At 42.6% G+C, this 16,402-nt stretch overlaps 1 protein-coding gene and 1 pseudogene across 1 annotated transcript; one reads left to right on the top strand and one right to left on the bottom strand.

The window, feature by feature from the left end:
- The first annotated feature begins 866 nt into the window (after positions 1 to 866).
- Positions 867 to 972, top strand: LOC137816796 (small nucleolar RNA R71; annotated as a pseudogene).
- Positions 973 to 8,040: 7,068 nt separating this feature from the next.
- On the bottom strand, positions 8,041 to 10,443 carry LOC137815581 (uncharacterized). Its single transcript, XM_090295823.1, has 5 exons — positions 10,174 to 10,443; positions 9,396 to 9,681; positions 8,704 to 9,242; positions 8,456 to 8,653; positions 8,041 to 8,412 (listed from the first exon to the last, which is right to left on the bottom strand). Exons 1-5 carry the CDS (start codon positions 10,441 to 10,443, stop codon positions 8,041 to 8,043), a joined length of 1,665 nt encoding a protein of 554 aa, XP_090151949.1.
- Positions 10,444 to 16,402: the final 5,959 nt, after the last annotated feature.

The following is a 16,402-nucleotide window of genomic DNA, read 5'->3' as shown; positions in this document are numbered from 1 at the left end:
ATAAACTGTCCTTCTATATTCTTTTTGGAGGGAGCATGTGGATAAGGTAAATCTACAATTGGAACACTTCTTTTTTCATTATCTTTTTCCAGTTTTTTCTTTTCTTCTTGTACCCTCTCATTTTTTTTCTTTCTCTTCTCCCTCTTCACTCTTGTGTTTTTCTTCCTCTTCTTTTTTCTCTCCCCTCTCATTTTTTCTTTCCTTACTTTTCCTATCTTCCTCACTCTCTATGTCTCTTTCCTTACTTTGTATATTATCACCAATCCCCTTTCCTACAACTACTCCACTTCTAGTAGTGATTGAATTACATTTCTCCCTAAGTTCCCTCAACTCTTGTGTAAGTTGCTTAATTTGTGTCTCCAGATTCTCAACGTTCTTTTGCACGGCCAACATGGTGTGTGTAGATTTTTCTGTAAAATCTTCCATTTTGCTCATTCTCTCTTGGGACACAGGATCTAATAGTTGGAGTTGTTGAAAAGTGTCTTGCTTTCCTTGATCTTCCATGTAAATTACTTTTTCTTCAGAAGAAATATTTTGGTAAGCACAGCTCGCACCTTAATTCTTGATTCTGACTTTGAATAGCATGTAATTGTTGAGGCAATTTTGCCATTTGTGTGGTTAACTGCTCAATCTGCTATGTCAAAATTTGATTTTGAGCCAATAGTTTATCTTCCTTCCATCCTTTCTTATGAGTACTTTGTCCATCATACTGGTCTTCAGAATCCGCTAATGCCAATGCATTAATAATCCTTGTTGCTTGTTCTGCATCAAGAGTCATTATTGTGCCGCCAGCTCCGGCATTTAAGAGCATCTACATATCATATTTGAGATCATTAATGAATATGCTCAGTTGAGCAATGTCTTCAAACCCATGATTTGGGCATTTTCTCAATATCATCTTGAATCTTTCCCATGTCTCACAAAAAGACTCATCTGCTCCTTGTCTGAACATAGAGATTTCAGAGTTAGCTTTAATGTAGCGAGAGATTGGAAAAAATCTTTGCAGAAATTTTTCCTCTGCATCCTTCCAGTTAGCGAGGCTTTGAATTGGAAGTGATCTAAGTCAATCCTTAGCCTTTCCTGCCAATGAAAAAGGAAACAAGCGCATACAAACATTATCAACATCATCTGATTCAAAGTCCATTACTCCCACCAATTCATAAAATGTATTCAAATGTGAATATGGATCCTCATGTTCCATTGATGTGAATTGATGGGCACTAATAAGAGTGAGAAAATCGGGATCTATTTCCAAGGCCTTGGCGGTAGCAGGTATTGCAATACTAAAAAAATGCCCTAACCCTTGGTACATGACATAATCTCCAAGTGTCTTCCTTGCTTGTTCTTCTGCCATGTTGCTTTCCTAAAATATTAGTAAAAAATAATATTATAGTATATTTTTTTATTATTATTTAAAAAAAAAATAAACAGGAATTTATATTTCTAACTAAAATAAAATCAATAACTGTCTAAACTACAAATTAAAACTTAAAAATAAAATAAAACAAAAACAAAACACTAAAATGACACTAAAAAAATAAAACAAAAATATTCAGAAAAGAAAAAATAAAATAAAATAAAATAAAAACTAAAAACAGAATAAAAGAAAACAATAAAAACAAGAAATAACATACTTAAAAATAACAAATAAATACTAGGAATAAAAAACAAAATAAAACTAAAACAGAAAATTATAATCTCGTAAACAACTAACTAACTTATTTTAAAGATACTACGTAAACTAAGTTTACGTAAAAATAAAAACTAAAACTAGTAATAATAAATAATTAAAACAAAAAATAAAAACTACCTAAACCTAAATAAAACTACGTAACTAAACCTAAAAGGAACTAAAATAAAATATAATAAAATAAAAACTAAATCAAAAGAAAAATCAAAATAAATCTGAAAATAAATAGAAACAAATAAAATCAAAATAAGAATTAAAATAATAACAGCAAATCAGCAAATTAAATAAAATCAGATAAAATAAAAATAAATCTATTTAAAACAAAATTAAAACACAAAATTAAAATAAATCAAAACAATTAAAATATTCACAATATTTAGTAAACTATACTCAACAAATCAAACTTGTTCCCCGGCAACGGCGCCAAAAACTTGATGACTTTCTACGGCAAGAAGAGTGGATTATCAAGTACAATATTCGCTAAATATAACAATAAAAAGAGTATTGAATTGAGTGTGTTGGCAATGATCAATAAGAAAACAAACAAAGAATTAGTTGCTTCAGTTGGAAAAATAGGGATTAGGTTTCATCTCTCTCACTCTCATGTATTTTGATTAGCATGTCAATATTAAGTTCTTTGATTGAAATTGATGCCCGTAGAAAATTCATTTATATCGATCTCTCGCATATAAAATTCTTAAGAATGTTTCCTAAATATTGATCTCTCACATACTTATAAAAACAACTTAGAAATCACAATCAGACGTTAATGACAATTAACATTTCAAGTCTATCTCTAGCACTCAAATATGTTAAGTATTGATGTTTATGTCCGAACCCTAAAAATACCTCTCGGTCATATTTAAGATTCTCAATTTGTCACGGAAAGTTAAAAGTAAAACACCAATACCAATTATCAACCAATAGCTGAATATTTAGATATAAGATATAACCTCAATACATAATAGCTTGAGTAGATTACTCCCAATCCCAAAGGGTAGAATTAACCACGCTTACTTTTATCACCTTCCATTCTCCCAATTGGGTTACAATTCACTCTATGGTGTTTTCCTTTCAAACTGGCACACTAGGGTTGAGCCTCTAGCCCCCCCTATTTATCCTAATTTTCTAGGGTTAGGTTGCTTCATGTGTCGCGCTAATGGGCTAAGTGATAAAACATAAAAAAGGCCCAATCTTTCTTTGCATTATGGGACCTTCCAGCTTTCTCTTTTTAGCTCAATTTATTCTCTTTTACTCCAACTCTTCAATCCGCCCTAGAAATCTGCAATTAACACCAAATTTGGGAATAAAATGCTCTTATTCAAATAAAGCTCATAAAAAATGTAAAAATGTATAAATTCATAAATTAAGGATTATTTTATATGTAAATTAGCAATAAATCCTAATAAGTGCCTATATTTTAATATGAAATATTACTGAAATTAGGCACTTATCAAGATCGTCAGGCTCCTTTTGTTGTTGAGCTTCCCACCATCATCCAACAAGCCCTCAGACGCGAAGGTGGTGGAGAGCCTTGGCGGGAACCTCCTCCAAGACCGCGCGGCTCAAGGCCTCGAGGATTTCCTCATTGTGTTCAACCTTGCTCTGAGTAAGGTGCAAGACGCACAAGACTCGCGGGCTGAGACGGCAAAGCTGAGGGAAGAGCTAGCCCTCCAAGCCAAGGCCTTCTCCAACCGCGAAACGGCCATGTACCAGGAGCTGGCGAGTCTTCGTCAATTTGAGAAAGAGGTCAAGAGGCTTATCTTCGAGAAGTCCCAGGAAGCCCTCCAATTGGAATCGAAGATCTTTCCTCTCTGTTGTTGAACAAGATGTTTTGATGTCTCTAAATCCTAGTGGAAAGCTTGAAGACCTTGTTGTTGTTGTGTGTGTGTGTGTCTAGTTGTTTGAAACTTGTTAATTCACTCCTTAAGTTGATCCAAGCTCAATTGAATCTTTAACATTTTGAAAAGATGGATATTCTAAACGGAAGTGAAATTTCAACAGATTGAAATTTCGTTTAAAAAGGTTGTTTGACACTCAGTGGATTTTAAGCTTTGTCTTTGCCTTTGCTATCAAACAAATTTCAATAGGTTGAAATTTCGTTTTAACAAGTTGTTTGACACTTAGTAGATTTCAAACTGATTCGAAAAAGCTTTGTCTTTGTCTTTGCTGTCAAAGAAATTTTAACAGGTTAAAATTTCGAAACAACAAGTTATTTGACACTTAGTGATTTTGAATGTTGTCAAAAAACATTCAATCGGTTATTTCGAAAAATCAACTGATTATTTTGTTGAAAACCTTAACAAAATGTTGTTAGGTGGTTTTTCTGTTTTGAATGATTCCAACTGCTTTTGGGTTTTTGTTGTAAACTATTTTAACCATTTGATTGAAAGATAAAAAGGTGTTTTTTAAGCTCCTATGTAACAACTAAGAAAGAGATCAATCAAAAACAGTTTTGAAAAGAGCTTTGGATCATCTCAAGTGTGTTGAATAGGATTGGGTCTTGTATTCTGATCTTTGATCTTGTGATTTACCCAGGTGTTTTCTATTCCCTTCCTTATCAATAATTGTATTTTTGTACTGGTGTTTCCAAGAAGTGTTGTGTGTTCTTGAGGGGATCAAGATCAACATTCTTGGAGTGTGAAATCCTGTAAAGTCAGTGGGATTCTGGCTTGGGGTGTGTGGTGTTATAAAGAGGGTGAGTGGGCTTTGTGGGATTCAAAGTCACCTCTTTGTGGTTGTGTAATTTGTAATCTGTGATTGATTACATAGTGAATTCTCAGTGGTTTCTAAGGACTGGATGTAGCTTAGGTGTTGAGTGAACCAGTATAAGCATTCTGTGTGAATCTCTCTATCTTACACTCTTTAAATTGCTTTAAATCTGTTTTGATAAAATTGCAAATAAAAACAATAGGTTGAATATATGCATCAAGTGTAAAACAGTTTTTCCATTGATTAATTCTTTATAGCCTTTCACTCTACCTTCAATACTTGCGAAAATCTTTCAAAAACAATTCACCCCCTTCTTGTTTTAACCCTATAATTCTAACATCCGCAATAAGGTGGTCAAACTGGAGGAGAAGATCAAGGGGATGCAGGCCCAAATGGCCAAGCTGGAGGAGAGGGCCACCCAACGCGAAGTTCAGTTGGGGCAGGTGGAGGGGGAGCTGGATGAGAAGGTCGAGCTCTTCAAGAAGACAGAAAAGGAACTCAACAATAACACTGCCGATGCTTATGGCAAGGGGTTCCAAGATGCCATGGCTCAATTTGCCTGCGTGCATCCTGAGGTGGATCTTTCCCCTTTCGCAGAGTCGAAGTGGGTTGTTGATGGGCAACTCGTACCCAGAGAGTAGCCTTCTTTGAAATTTTAATCTTCTTGACGACTCGTACCTTGTATGTGTATATATATTTATGAGCATCTGCTCTTTCTTTAATCTCTTTGCCTGAGTTGCTTTTCTTTGTATTAACTTCGACTAACAGCGTCTTCGGCATAGGTTTATCTCGTATTAACTTTGACTAACAACGTCTTCGACATAGATTTACCTCTTAGGTAGCGCGCTTCACTCACTTACTTTGGCTTCTCTTGACCCTTATTGTCTTCAATGCCCTGGTGATACCTGCGTAAACCCTCAGCCTAATATTTGTCCTACGAGGATAAGGAAAACTCCTCATGCTGCTTTGATTTTCCTCTTGCAAGATACGGGAAAGGTCTCCCTGTCGATCTCATCCCTACCCTCTTCAGGTCAACGAGAATGCCCTGCTGGTAACACTGGTGAACCACACCGCTCTCGACCTTGACTTACAAACAAGGGAGAAGTGTATCCTTCCTATCTCGACCCTACGTTACGAGGGTAAGGGTGAATTTAACTGGTGAACCATACTTTTCGACCCTGGCGTTCCCGCATAAGAGGGAGGCTCACTCAGGAACCATACTATTCCTAGCCTTGGCATTTCTAACCCAGGTGAATGGTCCGTAACTGACCTTGTCCTTGCCCATGGGGTAGGAGAGGATGTAACTATCAAACCATATTGTCCGACCTTGGCGTTCCCACGCAATAGGGAGGCTCACTAAGGAACCATACTATTCCCAACCTTGGTGTTTCTAACCCAAGTGAACGGTTCTTGTCTGACCTCGTCCTTGTTGTACGAAGTCAAGGGACAGGTTCTTAATAACTGACCGCTACCTTGCTATATGAAGTGAAGGGACGGGTCCGAATCACTGACCGCAACCTTGCTATAAAAAGTCAAGGGACATATCTTAATCACTGACCGCAACCTCGCTATAAAAAGTCAAGGGATAGGTTTTTAATGTCTGACCCGCTACCTTGCTGTAAAAAGTCAAGGGACAAGTTTAAATAACTAACCGCAACCTTGCTGTAAAAAAGTCAAGGAACAGGTTTCAACTGGCGAACCATACTATTCTTCGCCTTGGTGAACTCACATAAGAGGGGGCTTACTGGGGAACCACACTACCTCTGATCTTGGTGTATCACTTCGAGGAAGAGGTTCATTAACTGGCGAACCATACTATTCTTCGCCTTGGTGAACTCACTCAAGAGGGGGCTCACTGGGGAACCATACTACCTCCGCTCTTGGTGTATCACTTCAAGGGAGAGGTTCATTAACTGGCGAACCATACTATTCTTCGCCATGGTGAACTCACTCAAGAGGGGGCTCACTGGGGAACCATACTACCTTCGCTCTTGGTGTATCACTTTAAGGGAGAGGTTCATTAACTGCACTGTACACATATTTCTTAACTAAATAACTGAAATTTTATTCAGTGACCTCGTTAAAAAACCCTTATAAGGGAAAAAGAGTGTCCCACTAAATCGTGTACAATGCAAAACATCTTAACTAAACTAAACTTAAGGTTGGTCGCGTTCCAAGTACGAGGGACCGCACCACCTTCTAACGTCTCGAGCCTGTAATTCCCAAGGGCCTCTGTCACTCTGAAAGGACCAGTCCATTTGGGGGGCAACTTGTTTTCTAGTTAGTACGGGTGGGCCTTTCGCATCACCAAGTCGGCGACCTGGAACTGCCGAGGTCTCAGCTTGGAGTTGTACTTGTACTTCACCCTCCTCTTCAAGGCTTCAGCCTTAATCCTCGCTTCCTCCCTTACTTTGTCCAGCAGGTCCAGGTTCACCTTTCTCTCTTCATTGGACTCTTCGACCACGAAGTTCTGGAAACGTGGTGAGTTCTCCTGGATTTCTACTGGAATCATTGTGTCTGAATCGTACACCAAGTTAAAGGGTGTTTCTCTGGTTGTGGACTGGGGAGTAGTGTGGTAAGCCCACACAATTCTAGGAACTTCTTCTTTCCAGGTCCCTTTGGCTTTTTCTAGCCTTCTCTTCAGACCTCTGAGCAGAACTCGGTTGGCAGACTCGACCTGCCCGTTCGTCTGGGGGTGTTCAACTGATGTGAACACTTGCTTTACTCCCAGCTCTGTACATAACTTGCCCAATTGTTGGCTTGCAAACTAGGTACCATTATCAGAAACCAACCTCTTTGGGATTCCAAAGCGGCACACTATATTCTTCCACACAAAGTGTTGGATCTTATGGGTTGTGATCTGCCCTACTGGCTCAACCTCTATCCACTTTGTGAAGTACTCTATGGCAACCACGAGGTACTTCATCTTCCGCACTACCAAAGGGAAGGGCCCCAGAATGTCGATCCCCCACGTATGAAATGGCCATGGGCTGTAGATCGACCTAAGCTCTTCTGGAGGCACCTTATGTCAGTCGGTATGTTGTTGGCACTGTTTGCACCGCTGTGCATACCTCTTGCAATCTTCCCTCATGGTTGGCCAATAATATCTCGCGCGAATGGCCTTCGCCGATGTGGCTACGGCATATTCCCTCATGCAGTTCTGCCATAATGCGCGTGCACTGCTCTACACTTACACACACCAGGATAGGGTGGGTGAACCCATGCCTGAATAACTTTCCATCGATGAAGGTCTACTTGCTCGAATTTTCCTTTATTTTTCTAGCCTCTGTGGGCTCTAGCAGAAGTATCTCATCAGCCAAATAGCGTTGGTAGGGTGTCATCCAAGTTTCTCCTGTTTCAACTTGGTAAACCTGCGACAACATCTCCCCAGCAACCGGGTACACGCTTATTGTGGGCGTTTCCAACGTCTCATGCGTTAACGACCGATGACTCCTCCTCACTCCCTCCGATGTGTTGATCTTCTGGACTTCTGCCATATTTTTTGCGGTAGTTCGAGGTGTCCTCAAGGTCTCCTGAATTACTATCCTCTGCCTGCCCCCCTTACCCGAACTAGCGAGCTTTGCAAGCAAGTCTGCTAGGGCATTTTATTCTCTGGGAACGTGGACTAACTCAAACACCTAAAACGTTTCCTTCAGAACCAGGACGTACTCTAGGTATGCGGCCATTTGAGGGTCCTTAGCTTGGTACTCCCCCGTGACCTGACTTGTGACTAACAAGGAGTCACTCTTCGCCAGCAAACCTTTTGTTCCCATCTCCTTAGCCAACAGCATTTCGGCGATCAGGGCCTCATACTCTGTCTGGTTGTTATTGGCCTTGAAAGCGAACCGTAGGGCTTGCTCAATTAGCAACCCATCTAGTCCTTCCAAGATGACACCAGCCCCACTACCTTGTTGGTTGGAGGAACCATCTATAGAGACTACCCATCTGAAACCTACTCCTTCTTGGTGTATGGCTGTCGAGGAGAGCTCTACTACAAAGTCAGTGTAAACCTAGCCTTTAATGGGGCCACTAGGTTCATACTGCACATCGAACTCTGATAGCTCTACCGTCCATCGCACCATCCTTCCTGCCACATCTAGCTTCTGTAAGACCTTGTGAATTAGAAGGTCTGTCATCACTATCACGGTAAAGCTCTGGAAGTAGTGGCGAAGTCTTCGCGCTGAGAACACTACTGTCATGGCTGCTTTCTCTAAGGCCTGGTATCTCACCTCTGGCCCCTGCAGCACTTTGCTAACAAAGTAGATCAGCTTTTGCATCTGGTCCTGCTCTTATAGCAGAACCGAACTAATCGGCTTCTCTGTAACTACGAAGTATAGGCGGAGGGGAGTGCCTAGTTCTGGCTTGCACAACACTGGTGGACTGCCCAAGTACTCCTTCAATTTTAAGAACTCCTCTTCGCACTCTCTAGTCCATATGAACCTGATGTTTCTCTTCAAGCACTGGAAGTAAGGATGCCCCTTATCTCCTCCTACTGATACGAATCTGGACAGAGCGGCCATGTGCCCTGTCAATTGTTGTACCTCCTTAACTGAGATCGGGCTCCTCATTGCTATTATCGCAGCGCACTTCTCAGGAATTACCTCTATCCCACGTTCAGTGAGTAGGAACCCCAAGAACTTGCTTGCCTCCACCCCGAACACACATTTCTTCGGGTTCAGCTTTAGCCTGTACTTATCTATTGTGGTGAATAGGTCCTCCAGGTCTGCTACGTGTTGCTCCCTCTGTTGGGAGGTGACCACCATGTCATCTACATACGCTTGGACATTCCATCCTAGCATGGGCGTTAACACTCTGTCCATCAGCCTTTGGTATGTAACCCCTACATTTTTAAGCCCAAAGGGCATCACCTTATAACAATAACAAGACAACTCTGTCATGAACGCTGTCTTGCACTCGTCCTTGGGGTGCATCATGATCTGGTTGTAACCAGAAAAGGCATCCAAGAAGCTGAGCAGTCTGCAGCCAGACGCACTGTCTACCAAAGCATCGATACTGGGCAGCGGGTAGGAGTCCTTCGGACATGCCTTGTTGAGGTCTGTGAAGTCAATGCACATCCTCCATTTCCCGCTGGCCTTCTTCACTAGCACCACATAAGCCAGCCATTCAGGGTATTGTATCTCCCTAATGTGGCCAACCTTCAGCAGTTTCTCTCTCTTCGCGAATGACATGACGCCTCTCCTCATTGAACTTTCGGTTTCTTTGGCGAATAGGTCAGACCTGGGGGTCCATGGTGAGACGATGACACAGGAAGTCAGGATCTATGCCAGGCATGTCAGAGGCAGACCACGCAAAAGCATCAAGGTGTTGTGCTATGACCTCGACAATCTGATCCCGTGTCTCTTGGCCCAAAGATTTGCCAAGTTTCAACACCTTCCCACCTATCTCTCGCCCTAGCATGTCTCTGGCGGGTTCGGGCCGTCTCTCCTGAGCGATCTGTGCGCAGGTGACCCCTTCTTCCCTTGGAGGCTGAGTGGTAACAGCGAACACCCCTCTCTTCGTCTTGAGGCTATTTTCGTAACACTTCTTAGCCTCTTTTTGATCAGACTTGGTGGTGATCACCATACCCTCGAGGGAAGGTAGCTTCATCTTCATATGCCTCGTAGAGGCAATCGCTCCAATCCTATTCAAAGCAGGTCTACTTAACAACATATGGTAGGCTGATGGGGCGTTAACAACAAGATACCTGATGTGGCAGTGCATGAAGTTGTGCCATCTGTGAAGGTCGTCCTCAGCTCTATATGCCTACGTACCTCCACCTGGTCTCTAGCGAAACCGTACAAGCAATCGGTATAAGGTCTCAACTGGTCTGGAGACAGCTGCAACTTGTTGAAGGTCGGCCAGAACATCACATCAGTTGAACTTCCTGGGTCTATGAGGACGCGATGCACCCTTCTCCCTGTTGTAACTACCGAAATTACCACCTGGTCATTGTCATGTGGTATGACATCCTGGTCTTCGGCCTTGGTGAAGACGAGGTCGACATTGAGAGTTTGATCTGTCTCTTGTACCTCAACTGCCATTACCTTTCGTGCGTACTTCTTCCGCTGGGAGGCAATGCATCCCCCTCCAGAAAATCGTCCAGAGATGGTGTTGATCTCACCATAAATGGGCACTTCATGCCCCTGATCTGCCCCTGTGGTTACCACTGCGGCTCTTGGAGGTAGTCCTTCAAGAAGCGGCTTTTCACGAGCTCATCCAGTTGGTGCGCAGGGCTAAGCAATTGTGTATGGCGTGGTCATATGCTTGGTGGAATTCACACCAAGCGTTCTTGTTGGGCCCATCTTTCTTTCTGTCTGAGGGGTATCTTCAATCTTGTCGCTATGTTAGGAATAACGATCAGCTCCTTGAGCTCTACACGAAAATTATGTTTCGTGGGCGGGTCCCTTCGCGTGCGCGTCCTCGCCTGGGACTGTTCGTAGGGTTTCCCCGCGCCCTTCTTCTCTATGTTCACCTCGTGCACCTCATGGGCTGAGGTCAACCTACTGCTCGAGGTCGGACAGGACCGACGAGACCACGTTTCTCTGTGACTTGATCGTCCGCAACGATGTGCGCCAAAGCCCAACGTCTGATATCGTTGAACGTCTTTGGGTAGAATCTTAGGAGTGATTCACTGAAGGGTCCTGACAGCATTCTCTTAACGAAGGCGTGCACCATCATGGCCTTATTTGTGGGTTTCAACCTTACTACCTGGACCCCAAACCTTTTCAAGAACTCCTTTAAGGACTCTCCCTAGTACTGCTTAATGTTAAAGACATCATAAGAGATTCAAGTGCGGGCCCTGTTAACAAGGTATTGTTCTTTGAACAGCATCGCGAACTGGTTGAAGGTAGTGATGTGTCCATCTGACGAACCACTCCAACGTCGCGCCTGCCAACGTGCTCATTAACAGCTTGTAGTACACAGGGTCAGATCCCCCTGTGAGCATCATCTGGGTGAGGAACATCGTGAGATGAGCCTTTGGGTCCTCTACATCTGTGAAGGTGACCTTCGGGCCCAAAGATGTGGTTGGCAACGCTGTATCCATGATCGCCTGAGAGAACGGCATGGGACGTGCCCTAAGTGGTACGGGTGGGGCACGTTCATCCACCGTGCGCTCACCCGCTTGTTGCAAATCTCTGTACAGTTCCTCATTGGTTATGTGCAGCTCTTCATTGTCCGCACGTGATGCGGCAATCTCAACCCTAGATGCTGCCACCGCCTCTTGGAGGGCGCGCATGGTCTCCAAGAGTTGTTGCGTGGTAACGTTGTCTCCTCCAGGCGGCGCAACACCTGCGGCTACAACAGATCCTTGCCTCGTACTCCTCATATCGTTGGTAAAAACTTTTAAAATGATTATGAGTGGGACCTTGTTTTATCGGGCCCCACGGTGGGCGCCAAATGTTCTCGCCGATTGACTCGCTTCGTCGGTTGACTCGAACGGTAGCCTTTGGCCCTCCTATCTCCGTCTGAGAATCGTACCTCCTTAATCAAAGAATCGCTCACCTGCAAAGACAAAGGGCGTCTTGACGGCCTTTTGCACTCCGACGCTCAAGTCAGTATAAGGGCAAAGAAACACCAAGTGTATAAGTAGTTTCAGTTTTAAAAACTGTGTACCTTGTTAAGGTTCTTAGCACCCTTTATATAGGTTGAAACTAGGATTTACCTTTGTTTCCTTTCCCGTGTCTAGGGTTCCTTGGAGAATGCCCATGCGCAGCTATTACATAATATCAGCGTAATCTAGCACATGGGACTTCCGTTAACTGGAGTGCAACGACTAACAGAGTGGTCGCTTGGGTACCAACCTGTACATCTAATCTCTAGCGCCATCTGTTTTGCGGGTGCCTTAAGTATTCACATGTCATGCATGCAACTTCCCTTGGAAACCCTAACCCTAATGGGCCTTAGCGCCTCCAAAGATGACTTACTCGTGTCGCACCTGAATGCGCTATACACACCACATGCATGGATCCCTCGTGACTTGGGCTTTTCTCATATATGATGTTTTAACTGATAACTTAGTATAATTCTGGGGCCCACCTTATGTGGCCCAATACAAACGTTCAGACCGTTGATGTCTATTCTCTCCCTCTGTTGGCGAGGTTTGATCACTCCTTCTGACGGCGAGGTTTATGGTACCGATGTCCGAAGATTGACCAATCCCTTGATAGGTGTGTTTGGGGCCCACCTTGCGTGGCCCACCTCCACTATCAGGCACCGGTGTGCGATGTTTGAGGTCAGTCACTAGAGTCAATGACCGAGGACTAGTCGGGACACTTGTCTTTAGAGGACCATAAGGAGCATGTTAGGCAAGTGTTGGAAACCCTTAGGAAGAAAGATTGTATGCTAATCCAGCCAAATGTTCCAATAGACCATATAGTCTTTCTAGGGTTTGTTGTGAGTTATAAAGGGGTGCATGTGGATGAGGAAAAGGTTGCAGCAATTAGACATTGGCCCACACCCACCAATGTTAGTGAGGTACGAAGTTTTCATGGCCTTGCTAGTTTCTATAGGTGGTTTGTGAAAGACTTTAATACCATTGTCGCACCTCTAAATGCCATAGTAAAGAAGGATGTGGTGTTTAATGGGGCCAAAAACATGTGAAAGCTTTTGAAACTTTGAAAGATAAATTGACTGAGGCACCCATTTTAGCACTCCCTAACTTTACTAAGACATTTGAAAGAGAATGTGATGCCTCCAACATAGGCATTGGGGTTGTCCTCCTTCAAGAGGGTCACCCCACAGCTTATTTTAGTGAGAAACTCAAGGGGAGTCATCTCAATTACTCTACCTATGACAAGAAGCTTTATGCTCTTGTGAGAGCCTTGTAAAATTGGCAACACTACCTTTTTCCAAAGGGATTTGTGATCCATAGTGATCATGAGTCCCTTAAGTATTTGAAAGGCCAAATCAAGCTCAACAAGAGACGTGCCAAATGGGTAGAGTTCATTGAGCAATTTCCTTATGTGATCAAACATAAGCAAGGTAAAGCTAATGTGGTTGTCGATGCTCTTTCAAGAAGACAAACCTTGTTAAATGTTTTGGATACTCAACTTTTAGGATTTGATCACATAAAGGAAATCTATAAGGATGACCTTAATTTCTCTCACATCTATCAAGAGTGTTGAAAGGGAGGACAAAAAGACTTTTTTTATACATGATGGTTTTCTCTTTAAAGAGAAAATACTTTGTGTTCCCCAAGAGTCTTTGAGGCAATCTCTTGTTAGAGAGGCACATGAGGGTGGTCTTATGGGACACTTTGGGGTAGCTAAGACATTAGACACATTGCATGAGCATTTCTTTTGGCTTCACATGCGCAAATTCGTACATAGCTTTTGTGATAAGTGCATAACATGTAGGAAGGCTAAGTCTAAAGTACAACCCCATGGTTTATATACCCATTTCCCCATCCCGAACATGCCTTGGGTAGACATTTCCATGGATTTCATTCTAGGTCTTCCCAAGACATTAAAGGGTATGGACTCTATCTTTGTGGTAGTGGACCGGTTTTCTAGAATGGCTCACTTCATTCCATGCCACAAAGTAGATGATGCTTGTTTTATTGCAAATCTCTTTTTCAAGGAAGTAGTTAGATTGCATGGGCTTCCTAAAAGTATTGTATTAGAAAAAGATTCTAAGTTCTTAAATCACTTCTGGAGGACCTTTTGGGGAAAACTTGGAACTAAACTCTTGTTTTCTACTACTTGCCATCCCCAAACTGATGGTCAGACAGCAGTTGTTAATAGGACTTTGGGTCAAATGTTGAGGTGCCTTATTTCCGAGAACCCATGGGTGTGGGAAAACTTGATACCTCATATTGAGTTTGCTTATAATAGAGTAGTAAATTCTACTACTTCCCACACTCCTTTTGAGGTTGTGTATGGTTTCAATCCCCTCACACCCCTTGACCTCCTTCCTATTCCCATACTTGATGAGGTGTTGTGCAAAGATGATTTTGAAAAAGCTTCCTTTATTAAAGACTTGCACCACTAAATCAAGCCTCAAATTGAAAGGAAGGTAAGCAAGTATGTCGAGCATGCCAAAAAGGGGTGTAAGGCATTAATCTTTGAACATGGAGATTGGGTTTGGCTTCACTTGAGGAAGGATCGCTTCCCTACTCAAAGGAAGACCAAACTTCTACCTCGTGGTGATGGCCCTTTTCAGGTCATTAAGAGGATCAATGACAATGCATATGAGTTGTATTTACCTGATACATATTTAGGTAGTAATTCTTTCAATATCAATGATCTGACTCCTTTCTTTGCCAGTCTTCAAAATGCGTGGACGAATTCCCTCCCACCCGGAGATCATGATGAGGACCCAGGAGGGAGTGTGCCTATGGACCAGGCCCAACCTCTAAGGAGGAAGACTAGAAGCATGTCTCAAGCCAAGATTCTCCAATCACTACCTCAACACCTAGTTTGCCCTAGAGGATCACGAGGAGCAGAGCACAGGCTTTGGGTGTTGAGCATCAGTGGGTTTCATTATTGTTAATTTCAATAGAATAGAATATGTTATAAATAATTTGGGCTCACTTTAGGGGTCCAAATAGAAAAGATAGGCTAGAAGAAGGTGCCTTTAGCATAATAGGGGTGTAGGTATTATTTTAGCTTGTTCCTAGCCCTTTAGGAAGGTAATTTGACCTAGTTTCTAGAATGACAAGCCTAAGGTGTGGGTTTGACTTAGTCAAACCCTAAGGCTTCCCATTTTTCCCTTTTCCCATCCTACCCTCTTGCTTGTGTTCCAAGGCTCCTTCACCTATAAATAGGAGGCCTACCCATTGAATTTTACAAGTTGAATTTGAATGAAGTAAAGAAACTCTGCACAAATTGTGTTAGCTCTTAGTGAGGCTTATGTCCTCTTAGGTTTGAGGTCTTATCTTGAGTGATTGGGAAGCTCTCCAGTGGTGGCCAACACACTCATCTTGGAGCACATCACCCTCCAAGTGGCATGAAATTTCTCACCCACAATCATAAGTTTTCTCATTCCATTTTCCTTCCATTTTCTCCATTCCATTTTATGTGTTTGTCTCTTAGTTTATCTTCTTTGTTGCTCTTGGATTTCACTCATAAATGAGTATGGTTCATCATTTGGGAGGCCATGACCACCATTGATGTTACCTTGTGCCCATTTTCAATTTTGCAATTGCATCTCATTCTCACCATATCTTGTTTTTCATCTTTGCCTCTGTGAAGTGAACCTTCACACTTACTTAACACTTGGTTAAGTTCGTGTCCAGTGGAATCTTCCTTAGGTCCTCACTATTAATTGTTAAAATCCCAATCTTAAGTAAAAGTGTCACCATAAATGAAAACATCTAAAAATCAACTCACATCACATAGAGACCATGAGAGCCCTCCAAGAAGCAAACGAAAAAGCCAAGGTTGACCAGTTGAGGCCATACGATGGATGTTTGGTCGGCTTTGTGGGAGATCAAATAGAAGTATGAGGGTACGTTGAACTGAGGACGACCTTCGCTGATGAAAATGCGACCAGGGTCATTGCCATCAATTATATTGTTGTTAACGTGTGTTCTACTTACAACTTGCTTTTAGGTTTAGCATCCTTGAACAGGTTGAGAGTAGTAGCCTCGACAACCCATATGAGGATGAGATTTCCTTCTGATGAGGGAGAGGTAATTACCATAAAAGTCTAGCAGAAGGCGGCCACGTGTACGCTCCATGTTTAGTAAGGTGAGACATCTTTTCACAAGGTGCTTCAGTAATCGCGCCTCAACTAACCCCTGAGAAAACATCATGTCAGCCGCCAGTACTGGAAAGCCTATTTGCCTTGTCAAGCTCGGCTCGAGGCTGGGGGCTTGTGTACTAGCTGGATGTTATCGTGTCCTCGACCCAAGCACTTAAGTGTAGTAAGCTCGGTTAGACAAGTTATACTCAACTCGGCCTTGGGCAGGTATAGGCCCAATGATATGTTACGAGGTCGGCCTAGATATTTGGTAGTGTATACGAGAAAGATAATTATAGAGAAAACAATAGAAGGAAT

This window comes from Phaseolus vulgaris, chromosome 1 (genome assembly GCF_051622355.1).
Source record: "Phaseolus vulgaris cultivar YP4 chromosome 1, ASM5162235v1, whole genome shotgun sequence".
NCBI lineage: Eukaryota > Viridiplantae > Streptophyta > Magnoliopsida > Fabales > Fabaceae > Phaseolus > Phaseolus vulgaris.
Note: the sequence above shows the minus strand (reverse complement) of the source record. Positions and strands in the feature narration are given on the sequence as shown.